Here is a 25,841-nt window from a genome sequence, read left to right on the forward strand (position 1 = left end):
TATAATATGCTAGCTGTACACAGATGAAGTCCTAATCTATTAATATGGCCCTTAAAGGAATTCAAGTTTCACAAAGAACGACTCATCATACTTCTTAGATCAGAGTGAGAGACCTATGGGGTAAGCTTTTAACTTAAATCTTAACCCAAACCCGTTATAGGTATTTTTAGAATTCCTGGATTCTGGAGTTTTTGAAACTGATAAATGTTCTTTCACAGCTAAAATACTAATACCAGTAGACTACCCTCTCCAGGTCACTCATAAACACACTAGATCAACAGATTTTGTCTTAAGCTAATAGCTGTAATTTAAAAAAAAAAAGTATCAAGAAGAGAAACTGAATGTGGAAAAAATCTACTTGAAAATAATTAAAATATGCTTACATATTTACTTCTATTTACTTCTATGTTGTTATGAAAAAGAGGTTTGAAGACATTTCTGAGAACTACAGTGATACTACGGCAACCAGTGCAAAATAACTCAAGATATGAATCAAGCTAAAACTGGACCAAGTGTCAGTACACTTACATGAAATGCCTATTACATCAGGTAGAGAGTAGATAAAGATGAAATTAGGAACAAGGATATCTAGCAACTTTCTAGCAGCCTATTTAGTTGAATAAGCAGAGTCCAAATAACCAAGGATCTGAAAGCTGGAACACAGTTGTTTGGGGGCCGCATCCGTACTTTTAGGAGTGGGAAGAACACTTCGATGTCCCTGGTGGGCTAGTAATTTAAAAGAAACACAAATACCAAATAATCCTACAACTGCTGAAGCGACGGTGCTCCACATAGACAGCAGCAAGAATAGAATAGCCAGCACTAAGCCTCGGGATAGCTTCACAATAAGAGAAGGAGGAATATAAAGTTATTCTAAACCTCTGAAAAAAGTTTTAAATACACTTAAGGGATGGTAAGTTTCTGTATTCTTCACGGACTCCTTGTCTAGCAAAAAACATAGAAAGAAACTTATACTTTGTGTTTTCAGGACTTTGCTGAATTAACATTACCCCCTACACTAGACCCTTCCTGCTAGCCTATAAACACTGCTGCACCCTTACTGACCTAACCGCCTCATTCCTCACTGTCCCATGTAGCACCTTCTAGAAAGAACTGCCTCTCCATACCTCCCATCTCTTCATTCCACCTTGACTTTTTCCTGTCAAGGTCATGGTCACCAATGACTTAGATTCTGAGACTCCAATGACCAACTCTGTCCTCACCTTCTTCACCCCATACCAGCAGTTGCCCACAGTCAACAATTCTGTCCCTGATGAAAGACGCCCTCCTCAAGGTTTATGTGGTGCTACAGCCTTGTGTGCTGTTGCCTGCTTGGGTTTTTGCTTTATTCCCCTGAGGAAAGCTTGGTCCCGCCTCTCCTGCCTGTGACTCTATGTATCAGACTCATCAGGGCCTGTCTGTGAATTCTCTTCCTTCTCTCTCTGGATGATGGAATGCTTCGTTCCATCTGGATGATGGAATGCTAAATGTTCCCTAGATGCTAATAAGTCCCAAGTCCTAGCAAGCTTGTTGAGGTCCCCGCTGTACAGCCAACATTCCCCTGGACACCCGCATGTCCACTGTCCACCAACCCCAAAGTGGCACAGCAAGTCCACTCTCCACCTGCAGCAGCACCCCCACACACACACCTGGGCACTAAGTGGTACCACCTCCACCCAGTCCCCTGGTCCAGAAAACCAATGTGCAAATCCTTTGTGAGTTTCCTCAGCAGTACTTCCAACATCCAGCCTGGTGGCACCACCTTTCTCCTGCTCTACCATAGCCACCACCTCTCACCCAGAGGGCAAACCCCTGGCTGCTTTCCTTCCTTCCTCTGAACCTCACTCAAACTCACTTGTACACAACAGCCAGGGAGAGCTTTCACAGTGGTCACTGGAATCATAGCTTCTCCCCTGCCTAGTACTTTGTCAGGGTGCCCCACTACAATGGGAATAAGACACCAGCAACTTTCTGTATCCTGAGCAGCACCCCTCCTCATCATCTCATTCCACACTACCCTTTAGTCTCTGTGCTCCGTTCACACTGACCTCCTCCAGGCTTCCCGAGTGTGCCAAGCTTGGTCCCTGCTGTCCTCACTGCTTACAAAGGGCTTCACCCTCAACTCCATCTGGCTGGTCTTCTCATGGCTCACGTCTCAGATTCAATGTCACTCCTGGAGCAAGATATTCCCTAACTATCCGGTCCAAAATAGGACTTCTCTCATTTTCTGTATAGTAGCATCTGTGTTTTCCTTTTACAGCATTTACAATAATTTCTAACATTTTTTTTTGCTTATTTACCTGTTTAATTTTTTTAAATGTCTCTTACATTTTAAATATCTTACAACCCAACAATAAGTCTACAGTATTGGCACCGTAACTCTTCTGCCTTCCATACCATCCCAAGCACAAAAGCACTGACACAAACTAGGTGCTCAATGAAAATATTCTGAATGAAGGATTGAATACATAATTACACAAATAATAAAAACATCTTGCTCTGGAAAGAGGCAAATGTTATATGAACCCCCCTGTGGAAAGAGACGTTCATACATCACAAATCTCTGTGCCTCTGATAATAGTAAAATGAATACTCAGCTGAGAATGCACACACACTGGGCACTGCTATAAAAGCCTTACATTTATTAACTCATTTCATCCTGATGAGACACCTATGAGACAAATACTATTATTATCCCCATTTTATAGATAAGAGAACAAAGAGAAGGTGAGTAATTCTCCTACGTCACATAGCTAGTAAGTGCAAGTGCTGGATCTGGGCCCAGCAGACTGGCTCCAGAAGCCACCTTCTCATCAGATGTTAGATGAGTGAGGGCCCAGGTCCCTGCCAGCAGACAGTCTGGCCCTCTGTGCAGAACCAAGGGAAATGGCTGGGGCGGGGTAGTGACAATGAGCCCCGAAGTCCCGCCCTCCCCCCCCTCCAAGCTGAGGTGCTCTCTCGGGAGTCTCTGCACAAAGTCTCTTCCAACTCTTTAACAGAAGAGAGTCAGCTCTGACAAGATGTAAAGATTCCATCTAACAGGGACTTGGAATAAATTGCATAAACTAATCCTTGAACAGGAAGGAAAACAGTTATATCCTAACAATGACATTACATACCAATGACAATTTCATACTTAATATATGTTTATGTTGAAAATGCAACATAATAGTAACAGAGTTTTATCTTGGGAAAGAAAATTATCTTTTTCGATTAGAAAATTATTTAATTTCTATGCTGCTCTGTTTAAAAAAATAACTATGAAATTGCAAAACCAGGAAATTTTTCAGATTACTAAAGAGTGGCTCATGTAATAAATGAATGATGGAAACAGCTAAAGCCATCCTTTCTTAGATGCATCATTTTTGTGAATCCCTGTGTTAATTTTTTTTTTTTTTGAGTTTAAGGACATGATGATAGTTTACTCATCTTAATTAGCACAGTGTTTGCAAGGCGTAGCTCTGCAAAAGTAGAGAGATCAGTGGTATTTATGTTAGACTAGTTAGATTTCTAAAAAAAAAAAAAAAAAAAAGTTATCCAACTGAACAGGGAACAAGGTGAATCTATGCAAAGGGAACCCCAAGAGCAGATACGCAGATAGAGAAGTTCAAGAGTGAGTAGCACATTATGAAGCAAAGAGAAAGACCCAGCGAGTCCATGCTGTACAAAACCAGGGCATGTGGTATAAAGAAGTCAGTACAGAGACAGACAGCCAGTCTGAGACCACAAAGAGGCATTTTATTTTATTACAAAGCAATCAAATTCATTTTCACAAAGCTAAGTATGTGATGCAAACAGATAAGAGGAGAGTGCTGGGTGAACTGCCAGGTTTAACCCGAGGACCCATCTGTCCCTGTCGGAACCGTAAATGCCAAGGCAGCCACATGCCAGGTGGCCCTACAACTTAACCAGGGGCAACATCTCACCCTTACTGGGGAGCTTTCTTTCCAGTCAGACCCCTGGTTTCCTCCCCACCATGTAGCCTTCCTGGATGAAATCTCATTTGAAGAGTCTAGTGAGCCTAACAATGTCACTTCTCCCCACAGTGCTGACCCTAAAATAAATTACTTCAGCATGAAAGACTTTATCGTGTGCTTCTGCCCCTACACTGAGCTCCACGCTCCACCTTTTCCCTATTTGGAGGATGGGACCGTGGATCCAACATGAGATGGCTATTAACAGACTATTCCTACATCCTAAAAGAGAAAAATGAGGGTTTGGGAAACAGAATTAATTTGAATTTCTAATATTGGGTTGGGTCTTAAAAGGTAAAAAATTAACACAGACCTGTGAAGTCACTTCTGTGGTGCTCTCTGTGTCCAAAGTGAAAACCCTCCAGTTACAAGGACAGTGTGTGTACATGTCAGCAAAGGGTGAGCAGGGGCAGAAATGAAAGCTGGGGACCCCACAGGAATGAAGTCATGAAGGAAGTGAACAGCATGTTCCAGAAAATGTTGCATGGCGTTAAGAGCCAACATTTACAGCTATTCACACAACAGGCTTGCCAATTTCTCCCAGTTTACTATTCCGGGCTCACCGGAAATAGTACAGTAACCCTTCTGTACTATTTTGTCACCACTCTTCATCAAACCTGGCAAAAAAAAAAAAATGCTCAGGTGCAACCACTTCCTTGGGTCTTCATTTCTGTATGAAGGCTCCCGTGTCACACAAAACTTGTACTCAATACATTTGTATGATTTTCTCTTGTTCATCCATTTTCTCTGGCAGACCCCTCTGAGAATCTAAAACAGTAAACAATGCTTTTTTCCTTCTCATGCTACAAGATCATAGGACTGGATTCCCTGTGCAATGCACACAGCTATATCTTACGGCCAGATGAAAGGTGAGATAAAAATGTGACCGGCGCAAATTCAGAGTTCGAGACCGAGAAAGACAGTAAGGTGACAAAATCATGCAGTAAACTTCAATCTTACTCAAACTTGAAAACTGAGCCAAACAAGTTGACTTATACTTCAAGGGGAAGAAAATAAGGCTCCAGCAGATACCACGATTATGTCTCTAAAATGTAAGATAAGATCTTTGCAATAAGTAGGATTACTTTTACAATACTTTCGCAATTCAGTAAGGGATAAACATAGTAGTTCCAATTATTTTATTTTATGCTCTAAGTGAAGCCTTTGAGAATAATTTTATATTGTTAATCTCAGAATAGCTATATCATAATATGATATAATATGCATACATTGGATACATACGTGTTTGCATATGTGTACATATTTTAAGGACTGCACGAACCTGAATAATCAACAGAAAATTCAAAATAGCCAATAAAGAAGGAAATCAGGCTGGAAACTGTTACAGGCTGAAATGGAGTCTTGACAAGGAGTGCACCACCACACGCTGAGATAAAAAACTAACTGCTAAATGAGAAAATCAAATGTGTATAAATTTGGTTGTTAATTTAAAGAAAAATAAAAGTTGGTTTAAGAACAGAGGGTGTAAGAATAGGATGTAAGAGGTGTAAGAATAGTAACTCCGCAATGAACTGGTACAAAAGCTGGATCGTGTCAGGAACTCGAACAGAGCGCTTACATGTATCTCGGGCAGTGGGGGGGGTGGAGGAGTATGGCTTAAGGTGCCAGCGGAGGCAGTATTTTCCACACCTAATTTCTCCTCAGGCAGACTGTATCAAGCCTTATCAGTGATGATTGGAATAAAAACGGTGATTCAATTAGCTTGGATTGTTGCTTTTTGAGACCACTGACAATCACCAGTTGTTGAGATGTCATAATAACTCAAAATTACAATACTGTAAGGTCTGAGGACTTTGAGTTTTTAGAGGACTTTAACCTTTTTCCTTGGTTCTGAAATTAGCTTTACTTGACTTCCCTTATTTTAGACCTGATATATAGGCATTTTTATAATATTACTAAATGGATGAAATGCGTGGTTATTTTTTAATTCCAGAGGAAAAAAACCCCATTCACTAGGAATAGGAATCACAATAAGCTCATGCCTTTGCCTAGTGAGCAAGCAACTGCTCTGTAACCAACAGCATTACTACTCTACAATACAAAACCAAGCCCATTTCCAGCTGATGAAGAGTCCTTTGAAAACTATCACCTGTTATAGTAGTTGCTGACTTTGCACGAAGGGGAGGGAGAAGGCAAGCATGAGCACAGTAAACACATAGCAAGTGCACCAGGGTACAACAATTACACTGGCCACCTGCTTCCTGTCTTCCTCCGGCCAGGAAACTGGTACACACTACCGACAGATCAATGCAAGGTTTTACCAACAGGGACAATTTGGTGATAAGGTGGGGGGAAAAAAAGGATAGGGAGGAAAAAGTGGAAACCATTGGGATGATATTTCAGTACTAACCTGGTTTAGTTTCTTCCAGAGATTGAGGACAGGGGACAGTTCATTAGACCAGATTTCTCTGTCAAATTTACAACCAGCTGTTGCCGATCTGCCCAAGATCCTCAACTGTGAAATAACCTGGAAAAAATAAGTAGCAAAAAATGAACAGAGAGAAATAGTAAGGATACAAAAATAGCTACATTTTATAAAAATAAAGGCCAAATATCAAAAAGTTTTAGTCCCATTATCTCTTCAATTGGCTTAACATTTAACTGATTTACTTAAGCAGTTAAAAAATAAAAGAACTTAAAAGTGAGAAGCCGTTATAAAAATTACGTTACAATGCCTCTTATTTGAGAAGCAGCTTCTTTAGCCAGAAAGTTCTAATTATCTATTATTAATGATTTCTAAGTGTCTGTTTGCTCATGTCTGAAACCCAAAATATTTTTTTGGTTTGATGTAAACCTTGTAATTTCCAAATGCTAATTAATTAAAGATATTTTTTTCTAAAAATAAGTGGTAAGAAAGATAGTACACAGCATACCAAAGCACATAAAATAGTAAGACAATTTTAAGTCATTATTTTTTGGCACAAATTATCATAAATCTCAGGTTTAAGGCTCTGTATTAATTTTAGTTGTCATATAAATGTTCTGTCTATACTTCAGACAAATGAACCATGTGTGGGCCGGCTGGTGAAAATGAGGTAAGGTAACAATAACTCCCAACACAGAGTGTTCCTTCTTCTTCATTCTGCCTGCCCAGACCCTTCTGCTCGCATCTGTCTTCTTAGGAGGTCCTTAGTGATTTCCACTACAACAATGGTAACTCATTGTTAATCACCTGCCAAGAACCAGGCAGCTGGAAGCAAGGACGCTAACTAGATGCAGATACTGTGATGCGTACAAACCAGTAAGGTCCCCACTCACTGACCTTCATGCACATTTCAGCACAAGATTAAAAGTGTGCTTTCCTTGCTTACCTGACATAAAATAAACCCACAACAACAGGCATATGTTTTCCTAAGCTAGTATTTTATTTTATTTTATTTATTTTTATTTTTTTTCTAAGCTAGTATTTTAAACATCAACCTTTGCAGCATGTTGACTAAATTTCTGTTTTATTTTTTGAAAGATGTAAATTGTTTCTCCATTTTTAATAGATTGGGCTATATTTCATATTTTGTTGGATACTTGTATTAGTAAAGTTTGTGACAAAATAAGGGCCATAAATCTTTCAAAATGAATCTACTACTCAATTGTTAAACATCCACAATCATGCTGTAAAACTCAAGTTACTTCTGGAGCTTTTGATTGATTCTCTCATCTTGGAAAACTCGTAGTGATTCAGTGTTTCATTTCCTTTGTTTTTCTGATAAATTATTTTCATTTGCTCTAGCTGAACCTTACAACAACACCTAATTTATCAGCTTTGCTACAACACAAAACATCACTAGTTGGTAGTCAGAAGAAGTGCTACTTTAACTCTGGTAACATCTGCTATCACTTATTTGTGTTTAAATTTATCAAACATGACAGAAAACAAATAAGAATGCAAAGCGATGTCTAAAGGAAAAAAGTTTCAAAAAAATTTTTAGATGATGTAAAAAACCATTTTAAAAATATTTACTAGTCCAAAAAGGTAATGTTTTCTGTCCTGCAAAAATAATAGGTGAGGTTTGCTCTCCTTAATATCATAATATACTATAATCTTCAATAAAAAAGGAGTTCAAATATATAATAAAATATTTTTACAATGAGGACAAAACTATAATTTAAAATGATGGACCATTTTTTGTTCTTACAAAATCTTACATATGTATCTTTTTTTTACAAAGCACAGGTAATAAAATATCTTTCCATGATTTGTATTTTAAGCCAATTAAAAACTACTTATTCAATAGTACTTTTTTAATTTTTAATTTTAATTTTAATTTTTTAATAGTGCTTTTTTTAAATGATGTAGAAAGATGAGAATTTCCATGAACAACACATCTGTGTTATTTCTTCCATGTTCTATCCATACTAGACAGCTTGCGTTATGCAACCGGCGTGCTCCGGGGCAAGTTATGGAAGACGCTGGTGCTCCCACTCCACCAGTCCTCCTTCCTGAACAATGAAAGGCATCTGAGGAATACCTAGGCTTCTCCTGAGCACTGATTGTGTTTATTATAAGGCACTAAATCTGAGAGTGAACTGAATTTTCCTTTGGATAGTATGAAGCACACAGAGGACTTTCTGATCTAACAATATTGACTTCATAGAACTTTATTTTTAAGGATTTTACTTATTTGAGAGAAAGGGAGAGAGAAAGAGAATGAGAGCATGAGTAGAGGGGAGGGAGAACAGACTCTCCCCTGAGCAGGGAGCCCGATGAAGGACTCAGTCCCAGGACCCCAGGATCATGACCTGAGCAGAAGGCAGACACTTCACCGATGGAACCTCCCAGGTGCCCCAACTTTATAGAACTTTAGAGCATGAATTCTGTTGACTGTTTTGTCTTCTTTTGGCATAAACTGTTTCCCTAGTTTTCTTTTCCTTTCCTCATTTTTCTCTTTGGCTGATTTCGTCGACTACTGATTTTACACTGATAGAGTACTTATATTTTTAAGTCACCACTGGTGTAATCCCTCTTGGAATGAGAAGGAATATAGGTTTTGAAAATAAACAGTCCCAATTTACAGATGAGAAAATGAAATAAATTACACATTTGTCTCAGGAAATATGGTGGACATCTGGAGAAAATTCTATAACTGTACATTTAAAAATTATGGTTAAATATCATCATCAGGGCAGCCCGGGTGGCTCAGCGGTTTAGCACTGCCTTCAGCCCAGGGTGTGATCCTGGAGACTTGGGATCGAGTCCCACGTCAGGCTACCTGCATGGAGCCTGCTTCTCCTTCTGCCTGTGTCTCTGTCTCTGTCTCTTTCTCGTGAATAAATAAAATAAATAAATAAATAAATAAATATCATCATCATCAATAAACAATCTTTAAAATTTATGATTGAAGTGCCAGGAAAATTAAGGGTAATCTTTATTTTTTATTATTACGTTTTTTATTTTAATTCCAATATGGTTCACATGCAGCATTCTACTAGTTTCATATATACAATATCTTGATTCAGCATCTCCACACAGGTCAAGGAGGCAGGGCTAATCTACACCCACACGTGTTCTGAAGCCAGCCCCTGCTCTGGGACATCTGCCTACTCAAAGGGCCTATACCTTGTTAATTTACTTTTTATCTTGAACTACTTTCAGATTAATGGACAAGTGATAAAAACACTACAGAGAGTTCTCATTATACACTTTGCCCTGCTTCCCCTAGGTTAAATCTTATAATCACAGCAGTTGTCAGTTAGTAATACTACTAATTAAGCTACTACAAGCCTTATTTAAATTCTTCCAGTTTTCCCACATATGTCATTTTCCTGTTTCCAGAGACTACTACATTATATTTGGTATTTATCCATAGTCTCACCCAAAACAGTGAGAGTCAAGGGAAGATTTTCATACCCTTGACACGTGTGAAGAATATTGTTCAGTGATTTTGTAAAATGACACTCATTTGAGTGCAATAGTAAGGTTCATAATTCCAAAGTTAGGGTCTGGAAATCCATAGGAAAAGACTAGAGACACATGCTTTGGCCCGCCATGGCTTCAGGGTGACACTGTGATCTCCTGGAAACATCATGATTGTGAAAAATCTATATATCAAAACCATGAAACTGGAGTGAATGAGATTCTGCAGGAAAATTAGAGCAGTAAACACTTATGTTCAAAAAGAAGCAGTGTTTAAAACTTAAATTACGAAGTTGGGAATGTAGGTGGAAGTAAATAGGAGAAAAACATTTGTAGGTGCCTGGGTGGCTCAGTCACTTAAACAACCGACTGTTTTCTGCTCAGATCATGATCTCAAATGTCACCTCTGACTCTGCACTGGGCGTGGAGCCTGAAGGAGAGAGAGTCCCCCTTCTGCTGTCCCTCCCTCACTCATGCTTGCACACGTGTGTTCACTCTCTCCCTCGTGCTCTCAAATAAATAAATAAATAAATAAATAAATCTTTAAAAAAAAAAAGAAGAAGAAAAAAGAGGGCATCTGGGTGGTTCATTCGGTGAAGCCTCTCTGCCTTCAGCTCAGGTCATGATCCTGGGGTCATGAAATCGAGTCCTACACACATTCAGCAGGTAGAGTCTGCTTCTCCCTCTGCCCCTGCTCCTTCCCCTGTTCCTGCTCTCTCTTTCTCTCTCTCTCTCAAATAAATACAATCTAAAAAAAAGAAACAGTTAAAAAAAACTGATACAAAACAGCAAATAAAAAACTTCAAGTCAGTTTACTGAAAAGACTAATAAAACTATGAGATTTCTGACTAGACTGGGTGAGATTAAGAACATCATGAGTTTGTTTTTAATAGTTCCATGTGATAAGAAGTTACAAATTTGGTAAATAGAAATTCCGAGGAATATATAAACTAATAACATAGTCTCGAGAAAAAAACTAACAAAACTATATTGGGGCTATAGTTTAAAAAATTAAGTAAGTTAAAAATACCATCTTAAAGCAAACCCTAGATACCAACTGTTCACATAAATGTTCTAACATTCCTCAAACAGCAATTCAAATCATATACTACCCTTCAGGGGCTAGAAAACTAGGCAGCATTCCTCAAATCAAGTAACAGAGGCAAGTAAAAACATTATTACAGAAATAAGAGACATTCAGAGATCAGTCTTACTCCTGAACACAGACACAAATAAATATCAATCAACCTCTAAAAACGATATACATGATAATTTTGAATGTGTGGTTTACACATAGGAAATATAATTCACCACATAAACAGATTAGAGAAAAAATATATAATAACCTTAATGCTGGGAAAAAACATGGTCAGTGAAATTCACCAATACATTTTTGACAAACTTTTTTATTGGTGTTCAATTTACTAACATACAGAATAACCCCCAGTGCCCGTCACCCATTCACTCCCACCCCCCGCCCTCCTCCCCTTCTACCACCCCTAGTTCGTTTCCCAGAGTTAGCAGTCTTTACGTTCTGACTCCCTTTCTGATATTTCCCACACATTTCTTCTCCCTTCCCTTATATTCCCTTTCACTATTATTTATATTCCCCAAATGAATGAGAACATATAATGTTTGTCCTTCTCCGACTGACTTACTTCACTCAGCATAATACCCTCCAGTTCCATCCACGTTGAAGCAAATGTGGGTATTTGTCATTTCTAATAGCTGAGTAATATTCCATTGTATACATAAACCACATCTTCTTTATCCACTCATCTTTCGTTGGACACCGAGGCTCCTTCCACAGTTTGGCTATCGTGGCCATTGCTGCTATAAACATCGGGGTGCAGGTGTCCCGGCGTTTCATTGCATTTGTATCTTTGGGGTAAATCCCCAACAGTGCAATTGCTGGGTCGTAGGGCAGAAACTACCCACAGCAAAACTAGCAAAGATGTGTAAGACTGTTACAAACGCCTTCCATAAATCATGCCTCCCTTAAGCACCTCCCTTTGCAATGCAGTACTGCTCTCCTCTCAACCATGAGATATCTGTTTCTCCATCACTTCAAAGCTAGGCTCATCTGGTGACGTGCATTGCCTAAAAGAACGTGCTATAGTGATGTGCAACTGTCAAAGCTTACACTCTGAGAATTAGCCATTCCTGCCCTTGGAACCTGGAACAGCATGTGAGCTTCTGCTGAGAACAAGTCACCCCAGCCAATAGCCAGGGTCATCCGCACACATGACCAAGGCCATCTAGGGGCCCTTTGGCCCCCTCAACTCTCCAACTGAAGGCAGCCTCATGTTTGAAACCAAAGATGAAAACAAAAAGAAATAACCCGGTCAATCCTCAGAATTATAAAACAATAAAATAAAATAAATCATATCACTATTTCAAGTCACAAAATTTTGGGTGGTTTGCTGTGCAGCAAGGACTAAGTGAATCATCAAGAATTACAGATAATTTATTTAATCTGTGTTATGAATGGAATGTCTGCAACCCCCCAGAATTCACAGTGAAGCTCATCCCCAACATGACCGTATTGGGAGCTAGGCCTCAGAGGGAGGAAGGAGAAGATACCTCGGAGAGCTCTTACATGCCCTCAGCCTGTCTGCAGATACACAGGAAAACCCACATGTGTCCACCTCCCACCTACAAAGCTGGAAGGAAAGTCCTCACCAGAAACTGAACACACTGGCCCCCTGGATCTCAGACTCCCAATCTCCATGGCTATGGAAAAATAAGTCTGTTGTTCAAGCCATCCAGTCTGTGGTAGGGGTGGCCCCGAGCTTATAACAGCTCTACTTCACATGTTTCAACTTTGCAGTGTTGCAAAAGTAGAAACCACTTATCAAATTCTGTCTGGTCTTTCCCTGGCTACGGGTACACATCCACACTCCCTCATGATGCTGAGTGGCAGCCCTGCATGTACCAAGGTAAACAACCGAAGCACTTACAACCATTATGTTTTGTGCATTCATTATAGTATTCAATAATTATGTGACATATTCCACACTTTATTATAAACTTGGCTTTGTGTTAAATGATCTTGCCCAACTGTAAGTTCATATAAGTGTTCTGAGCACATGTAAGGTCAGCAAGGTAAGTTACAAGGTTTAGGAGATTAGGTGTATTAAATGCATTTCCACTTACAATATTTTCAATTTATGATGGGTTCATCGAGATATAACCCCATTGTAAGTCAGGAAAGATCTGTTTTGTTACAATAGCCCAAGCAGACTAATGCAACCTTATAAATGCTAACTACAAAATGTGGCAAATATTAAAATCACTAATCAAATGTTAAAAGGCCTTTAAAATCCCTTCAAAATCAGAGCAAGATAAGAATGTTGACTATCATTACTTTTATTCAACATTTCACACAACGATCTAGCTATCCCAAGAAAACAAGGAAAGGCAGTTAAATGAATGAAGAATGCAAAGGAAAAAAAAGCTAAATCATTTTCTCAGGCAATATAATAATTTACCAAAACATGAAGTTAACTTATATTTTCATATATATTATATTCATGCTATATATTTTTCTATTTGTGTATATTTGAAATAAAAAGAGGGGCGCCTTGGTGGCTTACTCGGTTAAGCATCTGACTCTTGATTTGGGCTCAGGTCATGATATCAGGGTTGTCAGATTGAGTTCCGTGATGGGCTCTGCATTGGGTGTGGAGTCTGCTTGAGAGTCTCTCTCTCTCTCTCTGCCCCTCCCCTCCCAACTCTCTCTCAAATAAGTAAAATCTTAAAAAACTTCATTAGATAATATTATTTTTTAACTTCAGCTCAAATATCATGTCCTTTTTCAACAGTCACTTGGGAGCCCTACCCCTAAACCATCTTCACGCTCCCACCAGAACCATGTGCTTCCCGGTGTTATCTAATGTACCAGGATGAAACAAACCATATTCATCTTCCCACACACTGCATAAAGGAAGCAATATACTAACATGTAAAAGTGGGATATAGAAGAATATCCAAAAGTTTATCTTTATGTTTCCAAAGGGGAGGGGGAAACCTCTTCTACATCTCTCATATCTTTCAATAAAAATATTTATGCCTCTCTCTCTCAGCCCCGGTGGCTCAGCAGTCTAGTGCCACCTTCAGCCCAGGGCGTGATCCTGGAGAACCAAGATCGAGTCCCACGTCAGGCTCCCTGCATGGAGCCTGCTTCTCCCTCTGTCTGTGTCTCCACCTCTCTCTTTCTCCTCTCTGTTTCTCATAAGTAAATAAATAAAATCTTCTAAAAAATATTTATGCCTCTCACACACAAAAGCAAGCTGTGATCTGTGAGATGAGATTTCACTCAAGATCAAAAGTGAAATGCACCGTCCACTCCCACATGTTAAGAACATCATTTTTCAAAGCAATATATTAAAAGCCTAAAATTAAAATCTCAGATCTCACTCATGCAATTTAAGCAAAACAAGAATGAATCTCCCTATCATCAAAGGATGTTTAAATTTCAGTAGGACTAGCAAATATACCAGTTTCAAATACTGAGATAAGAGGCTGAACATTAAATTATGAGTAATACATAGTTTCATATATAACTTTGGTTAAATACATTCTTATATATACACATCCATACACACAAATATATAAGACTTCATGTCTTCTAATACTTTTATCTGCTTCTTTCAATTTATTATATACATTTGAAAACAGTTTGACAATTAAAAAATATGTACCTGTTGTATCATCCACCCATTATACTCCTAAGTACCAGACCAAGAGAAACAAAACATGCTCATACAAAGATAGAAAATGTGCAAATGGCCACAGCTGCTTAATTTCAGTAAAGCCTCAAACTGGAAACAATATAAATGTCCTTCAGTGAGCAAATGAGTAAGCAAATGGTGGTATAGCCACACAGTGGATTACTATTCAACAAGAAAATGGAATAATCTCCTGATACACACAACAGACCAACTCTTATAGTAATTATGTTGACTGACAATCCAGAGGCCAGTACTTAATTGTATAATCCTTTTATAAAAACTCTAGAAAACGCATACTAATCTGCAATGACAAAAGAGATGAGTAGTTGCATGGGGTAGGAGGAAGAGATTACAGTGTTACAGAAAACTTCTGGGGGTGATAGAAATGTTCACTACCTTGATGTGAAACTCTAACAGGTGCATACATATGTAAAGCTTTATCAAATCATACAATCTAAATATGTGCAGTTCATTGAATGTCAACTAACTTCACTAAAGCTGTAAAAACTGAAAAAGGATTTTTACTAAAACAACTTTAGAAGGGACTATTTCAAGATGGCAGTATAGGAAAATCCAGAACTCACCTTGCCCCATAGATACAACAGATCTATGGCTATATATGGAATAATTTCCTTGGAAAAAGTCATGAACACCTGATGAAGAGTGCCTCTCAAAATGGTTAAGAGAGCTGCATTGAGATAGGTGGGAGAGGCAGACATGCCCTTGCTAAAAATCCCACCCCAGAATGATAACCCACAGTCAGGAGGATTCTCAATAATCTGGAAATTTCTGCAGACAAATGAGGGCTTTGCCCTACCAATCAGGCCCCCCAACCCTTGGGTTTTTGTGGCAAGGACACAGCCCTGATAATGTTGGGCTTTGAAAAGCAATGAAGAGTATGAGCAGGAGAAACAGAACTACATGGAACAGAGGACCTGCTCTTAAAGAACTCACACATATACTCATTCCCCCAGACCAAGTACAAAATCAGCATTTTGGAAAGTTAACTAGACCACTGGTGAAGGATACTGGCTTACTAATCTTAAATTGACTACTGGAAAGACAGAAACCTGTTGGGACTCTTACCAGGGATAGAAGCCATGGTAGGTATCATTTTTGCAATCTCATCCTACCTTGCTAATGCTTGCACTCAACAGGCGTGATCCTGTCAATCATTCTCTAACCTGCTAGGCCCCACCCCACTGTGCTGCAGCTGCACAACAGTGACAGGATGAGTGGTCTGCCTCAGGTACGAGGGCCACATATCCAACAGCCAGTCAAGCTCCCCACCATTCCATCCCCAAGACAGCCACATCACAGCAGCTGGGAGAACATGCTTCTCTTGTTACTCCCCACCCCTTGGCCTTGGCTGATCAATAGTTGGGCAAGTGTCCCACCCCCATCACACTGCAGCCAGGCTCCAACACAGTTGAGGAGTGCATGAAGCCCACAAATTCCCCTAGAGCACAGGCCATGGTGCCCACAGGGTACCGTGCACTTGGGACCCATGAATCATCTCCTACATCAGACTACTCCTTTAAGAATGGGAGAGGAAGCTGTTTTACCTAGTACAGAGAAAAACACACAATCAGCTAAAATGAGTACACTGAGAAATTTGAGAAATATGTTCCAAATGAAAGAACAAGACAAAACTTCAGAAAAAGACCTTAATGAAACAAAGCTAGTCTATAGGTGATAAAGAGTTCAAAGTAATGGTCATAAGGATGACACTGAACTCTGGAAAAGGATGAACACAATGAGAACATCAACAAAGAGATAAATATATATATATATATATATATATATATATATATAATGAGATATATATATATATGATAGAAATATATATGATAGAAAATGTGCAAATGGAATCTTAAAAAATATATTATATATATTCATATATATATATGAAAGTACCAAACCCAAGTCAAGTCACAGAGACGAAGAATACAATAATTGCACTAGAAATATACTACAGAGATTTAACAGCTGACTGGATAAAGTAAAAGAACAGATCATTGAGCTGGAAGACAAAGCAATAGAATCCTCCCAGACAGAGCAACAAAAAGAAAAAGAATTAAAAGAAGTGAATATATCTTAAAGGATCTAGAGGCCAACATCAAACAGACAAATGCACATATGTATTATAGGGTTCTCAAAAGCAGAAGAGAGAGATAAAGAGGCAAAAACTTATTTGAAAAAATAGATGAAAACTTCCCTAATCTGGGCAAGGAAACAGACGTCCAGGTCCAGGAAAGCCAGTGAGTTCCAAATAAGATGAAACCAAAGATATCTACACCAACACATACTATAATCAAAATGGTAATAGTCAAGGATAAAGAGAGAACCCTAAAAGCAGTGAGAGAAACAACCGGTCACATAGAAGGGAAACCTTGCAGCTAAAAGGATATCACAACTTTTCTGTAGAAACCTCAGGGGCAGATGAGAGTGGCATGACATACACGGAGTGCTGAAAGGAAAATAAACTTCCAACTAAGACTAATCTGTCCAGAAAGGTTATTCTTAAGAGCTGAATGACAGGAGAGGAGTTTCCTAGATAGCACAAGCTAAGAAGTTCATCATTAAATTAGCCATACAATAAATGTTAAAAATTTTCTTTAAACTGAAAAAAAGATGACACTAATTAGTAACAAAAAACTTGAGAGTAATAATCTCAAAGGAAAAATCTGTAGGTAGCATTCAAAGAGGATTTAATAATTATCGTTCTCAAATCCTTCAAAAAAACTGAAGTGAAGGCTTTTAACACACTTTGTGAAGCCAGCTTTACCGTGATACTAAAAGCAGATAAGAATGCTACAAAAAAATTACAGGTCAATATCACTAATAAAACATAGATGTAAAAATCCTCAATAAAAATATTAACAAACCAAATCCAATAATACATTAAAAAGATGAGAAATCATGATAAAGTGGGGTTTATCCAAGGAATGCAATAATGATTCAACATCTGCAAATCAATGTGGTACATCACTTCACTAAATGAAAGTTAAAAATCCTATGATCATCTCAATAGATGTAGAAGTAGTATTTGGTAAGATTCAACATCTATATCTGATTAAAAAAAAACTTTCACAAGAATGGATATAAAGGAAACATATGTCAACATAATAAAGCCCATATATGACAGCTCTACAGCTAACATCACACTTGATGAAAAAATGAAAGCTTTTCCTCTGAGAACAGAACCAAGACAAAGTTTCATTTTCCCTCTTACCACTTTTATTCAACACAGCATTGGAAGGAAGACCTAGCCACAGCAATTAGGAAAAAAAATGTATCCAAATCAGAAAGTAGTAAAAGTGTCACTATTTGATGATGACATGACACTATATGTGGAAAACTAGAGAATTAGCAACAAGAAAATCTGTTATATCTGCTACATGAGTTCAATAAAGTAGCATAATGCAGTTATCAACATGTATAAATCTGAAGTGCTTCTATACACAAATAATGCAACATCAGAGAGAGAGATTATAATTGAAACCAAAAGAATATAATACCTAAAAGTAAGTAAATTAAGGAGATGAAATACTATTCACAGAAAATGGAACTGATGAAAAGAACTGAAGACAACACAAGGAAATGGAAAGACATTCTCTAACAAATATTGTTAAAATGTCCACACCACCCAAAACAATCTACAGATTGAATGCAATCTCTATTAAAAACTTCAATCTTGGGGTGGAGTCTTTTGTTTTTTTTTTTTTATGTAGAGTATCATGTCATCTGCAAAGAGGGAGAGTTTGACTTCTTCTTTGCCAATTTGAATGTCTTTTATTTATTTTTGTTACCTGGTTGCTGAGGCTAGGACTTCTAGTAGTATGTTGAATAGCAGTGGTGAGAGTGGACATCCCTGTCTTGTTCCTGATCTTAGGGTAAAGGCTCCCCGGGCTTCCCCATTGAGAATTATATTTGCTGTGGGCTTTTCGTAGATGGCTTTTAAGATGTTGAGGAATATTCCCTTTTTCCCTACACTCTGAAGAGTTTTGATCAGGAATGGATGCTGTATTTTGTTAAATGCTTTCTCTGCATCTATTGAGAGGATCATATGGTGCTTGTTTTTTCTCTTGCTGATATGATGAATCACACTGATTGTTTTATGATATTGAACCAGCTTTGCATCCCAAGGAAAAATCCCACTTGGTGAATAATCTTCTTAATGTATTGTTGGATCCTATTGGCTAGTATCTTGTTGAGAATTTTTGCATCCATGTTCATCAGGGATATTGGTCTATAATTCTCCTTTTTGGTGGGGTCTTTGTCTGGTTTTGGAATTAAGGTGATGCTGGCCTCATAGAACGACTTTGGAAGTACTCCATCTCTTTCTATCTTTCCAAACAGCTTTAGTAGAATAGGTATGGTTTCGTCTTTAAACGTTTGATAGAATTGCCCAGGGAAGCCATCTGGCCCTGGACTTTTATGTCTTGGGAGGTTTTTGATGACTGCTTCAATTTCCTCCCTGGTTATTGGCCTGTTCAGGTTTTCTATTTCTTCCTGTTCCAGTTTTGGTAGTTTGTGGTTTTCCAGAAATGCGTCCATTTCTTCTTGATTGCCTAATTTATTGACATATAGCTGCTCATAATAGGTTTTTAAAATCGTTTGTATTTCCTTGGTGTTGGTAGTAATCTCTCCTTTCTCATTCATGATTTTATTAATTTGAGTCTTTTCTCTCTTCTTTTTAATAAGGCTGGCTAATGATTATCTATCTTATTAATTCTTTCAGAGAACCAACTCCTGGTTTTGTTGATCTGTTCCACAGTTCTTCTGGTCTCTATATCATTGAGTTCTGCTCGAATCATTATTAACTCTCTTCTTCTGCTGGGTGTAGGATCTATATGCTGTTTTTTCTCTAGCTCCTTTAGGTGCAAGGTTAGCTTTTGGATTTGAGTTCTTTCCAGTTTTTGGATGGATGCTTGTATTGCAATGTATATCCCCCTCAGAACTGCTTTTCCTAGAACTCATATAGCAATTTGGCAGTGTGGCAGGATACAAAATCAATACCCAGAAGCCAGTGGCATTTCTACACTAACAATGAGACTGAAGAAAGAGAAATTAAGGAGTCAATCCCATTTACAATGGCACCCAAAAGCAAAGATACCTAAGAATAAACCTAACCAAAGAGGTAAAGGATCTATACCCTAAAAACTACAGAACACTTCTGAAAGAAATTGAGGAAGACACAGAGATGTAAAAACATTCCATGCTCATGGATTGGAAGAATTAATATTGCGAAAATGTCAATGTTACCCAGGGCAATTTACACATTTAATGCAATCCCTATCAAAATACCATGGACTTCCTTCAGAGAGTTGGAACAAATCATCTTAAGATTTGTGTGGAATCAGAAAAGACCCCAAATAGCCAGGGGAATATTAAAAGAGAAAACCAGAACCGGGGGCATCACAATGCCAGATTTCAGGTTGTACTACAAAGCTGTGGTCATCAAGACAGTGTGGTGCTCGCACAAAAACAGACACATAGATCAATGGAACAGAATAGAGAATCCAGTAGCGGACCCTCAACTCTATGGTCAACTAACATTCGACAAAGGAGGAAAGACTATCCACTGGAAAAAAGACAGTCTCTTCAATAAATGGTGCTGGGAAAATTGGACATCCACGTACAGAAGAATGAAACTAGACCACTCTCTTGCACCATACACAAAGATGAACTCAAAATGGATGAAAGATCTAAATGTGAGACAAGATTCCATCAAAATCCTAGAGGAGAACACAGGCAACACCCTTTTTGAACTCAGCCACAGTAACTTCTGCAAGATACATCTGTGAAGGCAAAAGAAACAAAAGCAAAAATGAACTATTGGGACTTCATCAAGATAAGAAGCTTTTGCACAGCAAAGGATACAGTCAACAAAACTAAAAGACAACCTACAGAATGGGAGAAGATATTTGCAAATGACCTATCAGATACAGGGCTAGTTTCCAAGATCTATAAAGAACTTATTAAACTCAACAGCAAAGAAATAAACAAGCCAATCATGAAATGGGCAAAAGACATGAACAGAAATCTCACAGAGGAAGACACAGACATGGCCAACAAGCACATGAGAAAAAGCTCCACATCACTTGCCATCAGGGAAATACAAATCAAAACCACAATGAGATACCACCTCACGCCAGTGAGAATGGGGAAAATTAACAAGGCAGGAAACCACAAATGTTGGAGAGGATGTGGAGAAAGGGGAACCCTCTTGCACCGTTGGTGGGAATGTGAACTGGTGCAGCCACTCTGGAAAACTGTGTGGAGGTTCCTCAAAGAGTTAAAAATAGATCTGCCCTACGACCCAGCAATTGCACTGTTGGGGATTTACCCCAAAGTTACAGATGCAATGAAACGCCGGGACACCTGCACCCCGATGTTTCTAGCAGCAATGGCCACAATAGCCAAACTGTGGAAGGAGCCTCGGTGTCCATCGAAAGATGAATGGATAAAGAAGATGTGGCCTATGTATACAATGGAATATTCCTCAGCCATTAGAAATAACAAATACCCACAATTTGCTTTGACATGGATGAAACGTATTATGCTGAGTGAAATAAGTCAACTGGAGAAGGACAAAATTATATTCATTTGGGGAACATAAAAGATAATGAAAAGGAATAAAGGGGAAAGGAGAAGAAATGAGTGGGAAATATCAGAAAGGGAGACAGACCAGGAGAGACTCCTAACTCTGGGAAACGAACTAGGGGTGGTAGAAAGAGAGGTGGGCGGCGGGTCAGGGTGACTGGGTGACGGGCACTGAGTTGGGCACTTGATGAGATGAGCACTGGGTGTTATTCTATATGTTGGCAAATTGAACTCCAATAAAAAATAAATTTATAAAAAAATAAATTTATAAAAAATAAAAATCACCAAAAAACTAAAAAAAAAAAAAAAAAACAAAACAAAACCTTCAATGGCAATTTTCACAGAAGTAGAACAAAGACTCCTAAAATTTGTATGGAACCACAAATGACCCAGAATAGCTAAAGCAATCTTGAAAAGAAGAATAAAGCTGCAGGTTTCATGCACCTTGATTTGGAACCATATCATAAAGCTGTAGTAACCCATCAGTAATGGTACTGGCACGAACGGGTTTACAGATCAATGGAACAGAGTGGCAAGGCCAGGAATACAGGCATGCACATATGATGAATTATTTACGATGAGAGAGGGAGAATACAGAATGGAGAGAGGGCAGCCTCTTCAGTAAATGGTGTTGGAAAATTATACATCAATGAAATGATGAATGATCACTATCTTATCCTGCACACAAAAAGTAACTCAAAATGGATTAAAGACCTCAGTATAAAATCTGAAAACATGAAACTACCAGAAAACAAGTGGTAAGCTCCTTGACACTGGCCTTAGTGAGGTTTTCTGAATCTGGCAAAAAATAAATGAAACTACATCAAACTAAAAAGCTTTTGCACAATGAAGAAAACCATCAACAAAATGAAAAGGAACTTACTGAATGGGTAAGTTATTTGTAACCCTCATCTCTGATAAGGGGTTGACATCCAAAACCAAGAGAGAATTCATAAAGCTCAACACCAGAAACCAAACAATTTGATTTAAAATTAGGCAGAGGACCTAAATAGACATTTTTCCGAAGACGACACACAAATGATTGACACATGAAAAGATGCCCAATATTACTTATCATCAAGAAATGCAAATCAAAACCACAACAGCTATTTCACATCTGCTCGTATCAAAAAGACAAGAAATAATGAATGTTGGAGTGGATGTGAAGAAAGGGGAACTGTCATGTACTGCTGGAGGGAATGTACCCTGGGACAAGCACTTTGGAAAATGCTATGGAGGTTCCTCAAACATGGGAAACAGAACTGCCTTGGGACCCAGCAATTCCACACCTGGGTATCCACTCTGAGAAAATAGAGACACTGATTGGGAAACATATCAGCATCTCTACATTCACTGCAGCGTTATTTACAATAGCCAAGATACAGTACCAACTTCAATATCCACTGACAGATGAATGGTTAGAGAAACATATGGTGTGTATCTGTGTGTGCATTATGTATATATCATGATACATATATGGGAGATTATATATGTGTGTGTATATGTGTGTGTGTGTGTATATATATATGTATATACATATATATATATACAATGAAATAATTTAGTCATAAAGAAAAATGACAGCTGGCCACTGAGTCAACATGGATGGACCATGAAGGCATTATGCTAAGTGAGATAAGTCCAATAGAGAAAGAAATACTGCAGGATCTCCTATCTATGTGGAATCTAAAAAACAGAACACAACCCAGGTTCATAGATACAGAGAACAGAGTGGTGGCTGCTGGGTGAGTGTGGACAGAAGTGGGTGATGGAGATTAAGAGGTACAAACTTATAGTTATAAGTGTAATATATGGTGTGGGATCTACAGACAGTAACACCATATGAATTTTGTATGGTAGCAGATGGTAGCTAGACTTATGGTAGTGATCAGTTTGCAATCACACAAATGTCAAATCACTATGTTGTGTACACATGAAACTAATAGAATACTGTATGCAATTATAATTCTAAAAGAACAATGTTAAAGAACAATGTTCAGTGAATAACCAAGAAACTGAAAAAGTAGAAGTTAGGGTCAGTACAAACACTGGCTAAAAACAGTCATTTGTGTCCTATAATTCCTAGTGCATATTTAAATTTGCCTGATGGTCTTAACATTTGTTCAAAACAGATTGTGTGAATCAGTATCCACAGAAGGGTCATGTAGTTGTTATGTATTTTAAGTCCCTTTAATATAGAGCAGGTTGTCTGAGCCTCCTTGTCATTAACATGTTGATATAACCGAGTCTATTATCTTGCAAATTGTCCCATATTCTGGTTCCACTAGTGTTTTTTTTTTTTTAAGATTTTATTTATTTATTCATGAGAGAAACAGAGAGAGATAGAGAGAGAGAGGCAGGCACAGACACAGGCAGAGGGAGAAGCAGGCTCCATGCAGGAAGCCCGACCACCAGACTTGATCCCTGGTCTCCAGGATCACACCCTGGGCTGAAGGCGGTGCTAAACCGCTGAGCCACCCGGGATGCCCTTCACTAGTGTTTTTAAGTTTGTTCTCTTACCCCTGTGTTTCCTGTTAACCACTGAGGCGTTCTAAAATCTCAGCTGGGTTCGAGGTCCTTTTGTAAAAGATGTCTTTGGAAAATGTCCTTGAGATGGCATCACATCAGGAGGCACCCAGTATCTGTACGAGTCTTTCCTGTGATACAAAGACTGATCACGGGGCACAGGCAGTGGCCGCTGACCCCTGTCCTGTAAACTTCCCCATCAACCTGCCACACAATGCTTTCAAATTTTGGTAAAAATTTTATGAATCAATTGCTTTATTAGGATTTTTAGAAGTGATTTCTCAAATTCTGTCATTCCTTCTATATTTATTACTTAGAGTTATTCAGCAAAGAACATTCTTTCATCAATTTTCCTTTCATCAACATGAAATATCATTGACAAAGCAAAGATAAATGCTTGTTTCCCTTTAGCACTACTTTTCAAACAAAGATATTTTTATTTTCTTGTAACATATACAAGTAAAATATCAAGTTATAATATTTGTGAACTTAGTGCTTCCTTGTTCCTTGTTAGGAATCCTAAGCTTAAAAAAAACTAAAAATTTAAAAAATTTAAAAAATTAAAAAAGGAATCCTAAGCTTCCGGACTTCTCAGGATTAGCGTAGCTGCTTAACTCCTCACAGTCATGCAGTGCAATGTGGCTAAAATTATTATACAAGTTATCTTCAAATCTTCCACAACAACAACAAAAAAACATCATTAAGAATAAACATAACTCCTTTTAAGAATTTTGCTATGAAACTGCTATTGGTTCTGAAAAATAATAAAGTTCTGGAACTTCAAAGCATGTTTAGGAAAAAATAACTGAGTATGTAGCTAGCACTTAAAAATATATAGCTCTTACAGAAAAACAAGTATGTTACTTTAGTAGAAATTCTTTTTATAGAGAATTACAGCAACTAAGGAGCTTGGTCAATAAGAACTGCCTCCCCAAATATGCTACCATTTCTGAGCAGGACTGAAGCCCCTGCAGTTGTCCTGCACCTGTCTCTGCTTCCAGCCTCCATCCTGTGGGTCAGCGCTGCCAGACTGCCTGGCACTTACCACAGCCCACCCCCAGGCTCCCAGCTGCCTCCTGGCCTCTTTTCTACCAGCCCTTCCCCTCCTCCCACTGTGCAGTACCTATATCTGTCTCATTGTTGTCCCCCCCACCCCCACTTAACAAACAAGAGATGGCCCAGAAGAGCCCAGGAGGATGTTTAATCTCAGTGATAAAAAATGCAAACCACAGTGAGATACTATTTTAACACATTAGATTAACAAATATAAAAGCATTCAAAAATACCACCCACTGATGGGAATTGAAGGATGTAGATACTACAATCTTCTGGTGAAAATGTAAAGTACTACAACCGCTAAAAACATTCTGACACAATTCTATTCATAAATACATACCCTAGAGACACTCTTACACAGACATACCATGAGACATGTACACAAATGTACATAGTAGCATTGTTTGTCATAACAAAACAATGAAGTACTTATATAATGAAATATTATAAAACAGTAATAATGAAACTACAGCTTAACCAGTATCATAAATAGATCTTAGAAAACAATGTAAAATGAGATATGCAAGTCCTAGAACACCACATGGAAAACATCATTTTATGAGGTCAAAAATTAGCAAAATGAAGCAATATACTTTTAGGAACAAGTGTGTGTGTGAAATGCATGCATGTAGTACAACTACTAAAAAAGTATAAATTTAAAAACTATTTTAAAACAGAGAATGTGGGATCCCTGGGTGGTGCAGCGGTTTGGCGCCTGCCTTTGGCCCAGGGCGCGATCCTGGAGACCCGGGATCGAATCCCACATCGGGCTTCCGGTGCATGGAGCCTGCTTCTCCCTCTGCCTGTGTCTCTGCCTCTCTCTCTTTCTCTCTCTGTGACTATCATAAATAAATAAACATTAAAAAAAAATTTAAAACAGAGAATGTTGTCCCCTTTAACAGAAAGGGAGAGGAACAAGATAATCATGTACATTGATTCAGGTTACTGGTAATATCGTGGTTCTTAGTTATTGATTCATGAGTTTCATTATATCTTCATGCTTTTATTTTTTTTTAAGATTTTATTTATTTATTCATGAAAGACAGACAGAGAGAGAGAGAGAGAGAGAGA

The 25,841-nt window shown here is 38.3% G+C and overlaps 1 protein-coding gene across 6 annotated transcripts in view; it reads right to left on the reverse strand.

The window, feature by feature from the left end:
* DYNC2H1 (dynein cytoplasmic 2 heavy chain 1) overlaps positions 1-25,841 on the reverse strand; it is a 339,419-nt gene that overhangs the window by 104,437 nt on the left and 209,141 nt on the right. For 5 of the 6 annotated variants that reach the window (XR_005359403.1, XM_038536341.1, XM_038536343.1 and 2 more), the window contains one exon: positions 6,346-6,462. Coding sequence is in view for 5 of the 6 variants with exons in the window: in XM_038536341.1 (XP_038392269.1) it covers positions 6,346-6,462 (117 nt within the window). In the remaining variant the exon portion in view is untranslated. Of the gene's footprint in view, positions 1-3,717; positions 4,592-6,345; positions 6,463-25,841 lie in introns of those variants that run through there. The other variant, XM_038536345.1, reaches the window with a different exon arrangement.

This window comes from Canis lupus, chromosome 5 (genome assembly GCF_011100685.1).
Source record: "Canis lupus familiaris isolate Mischka breed German Shepherd chromosome 5, alternate assembly UU_Cfam_GSD_1.0, whole genome shotgun sequence".
Classification (NCBI taxonomy): domain Eukaryota; kingdom Metazoa; phylum Chordata; class Mammalia; order Carnivora; family Canidae; genus Canis; species Canis lupus.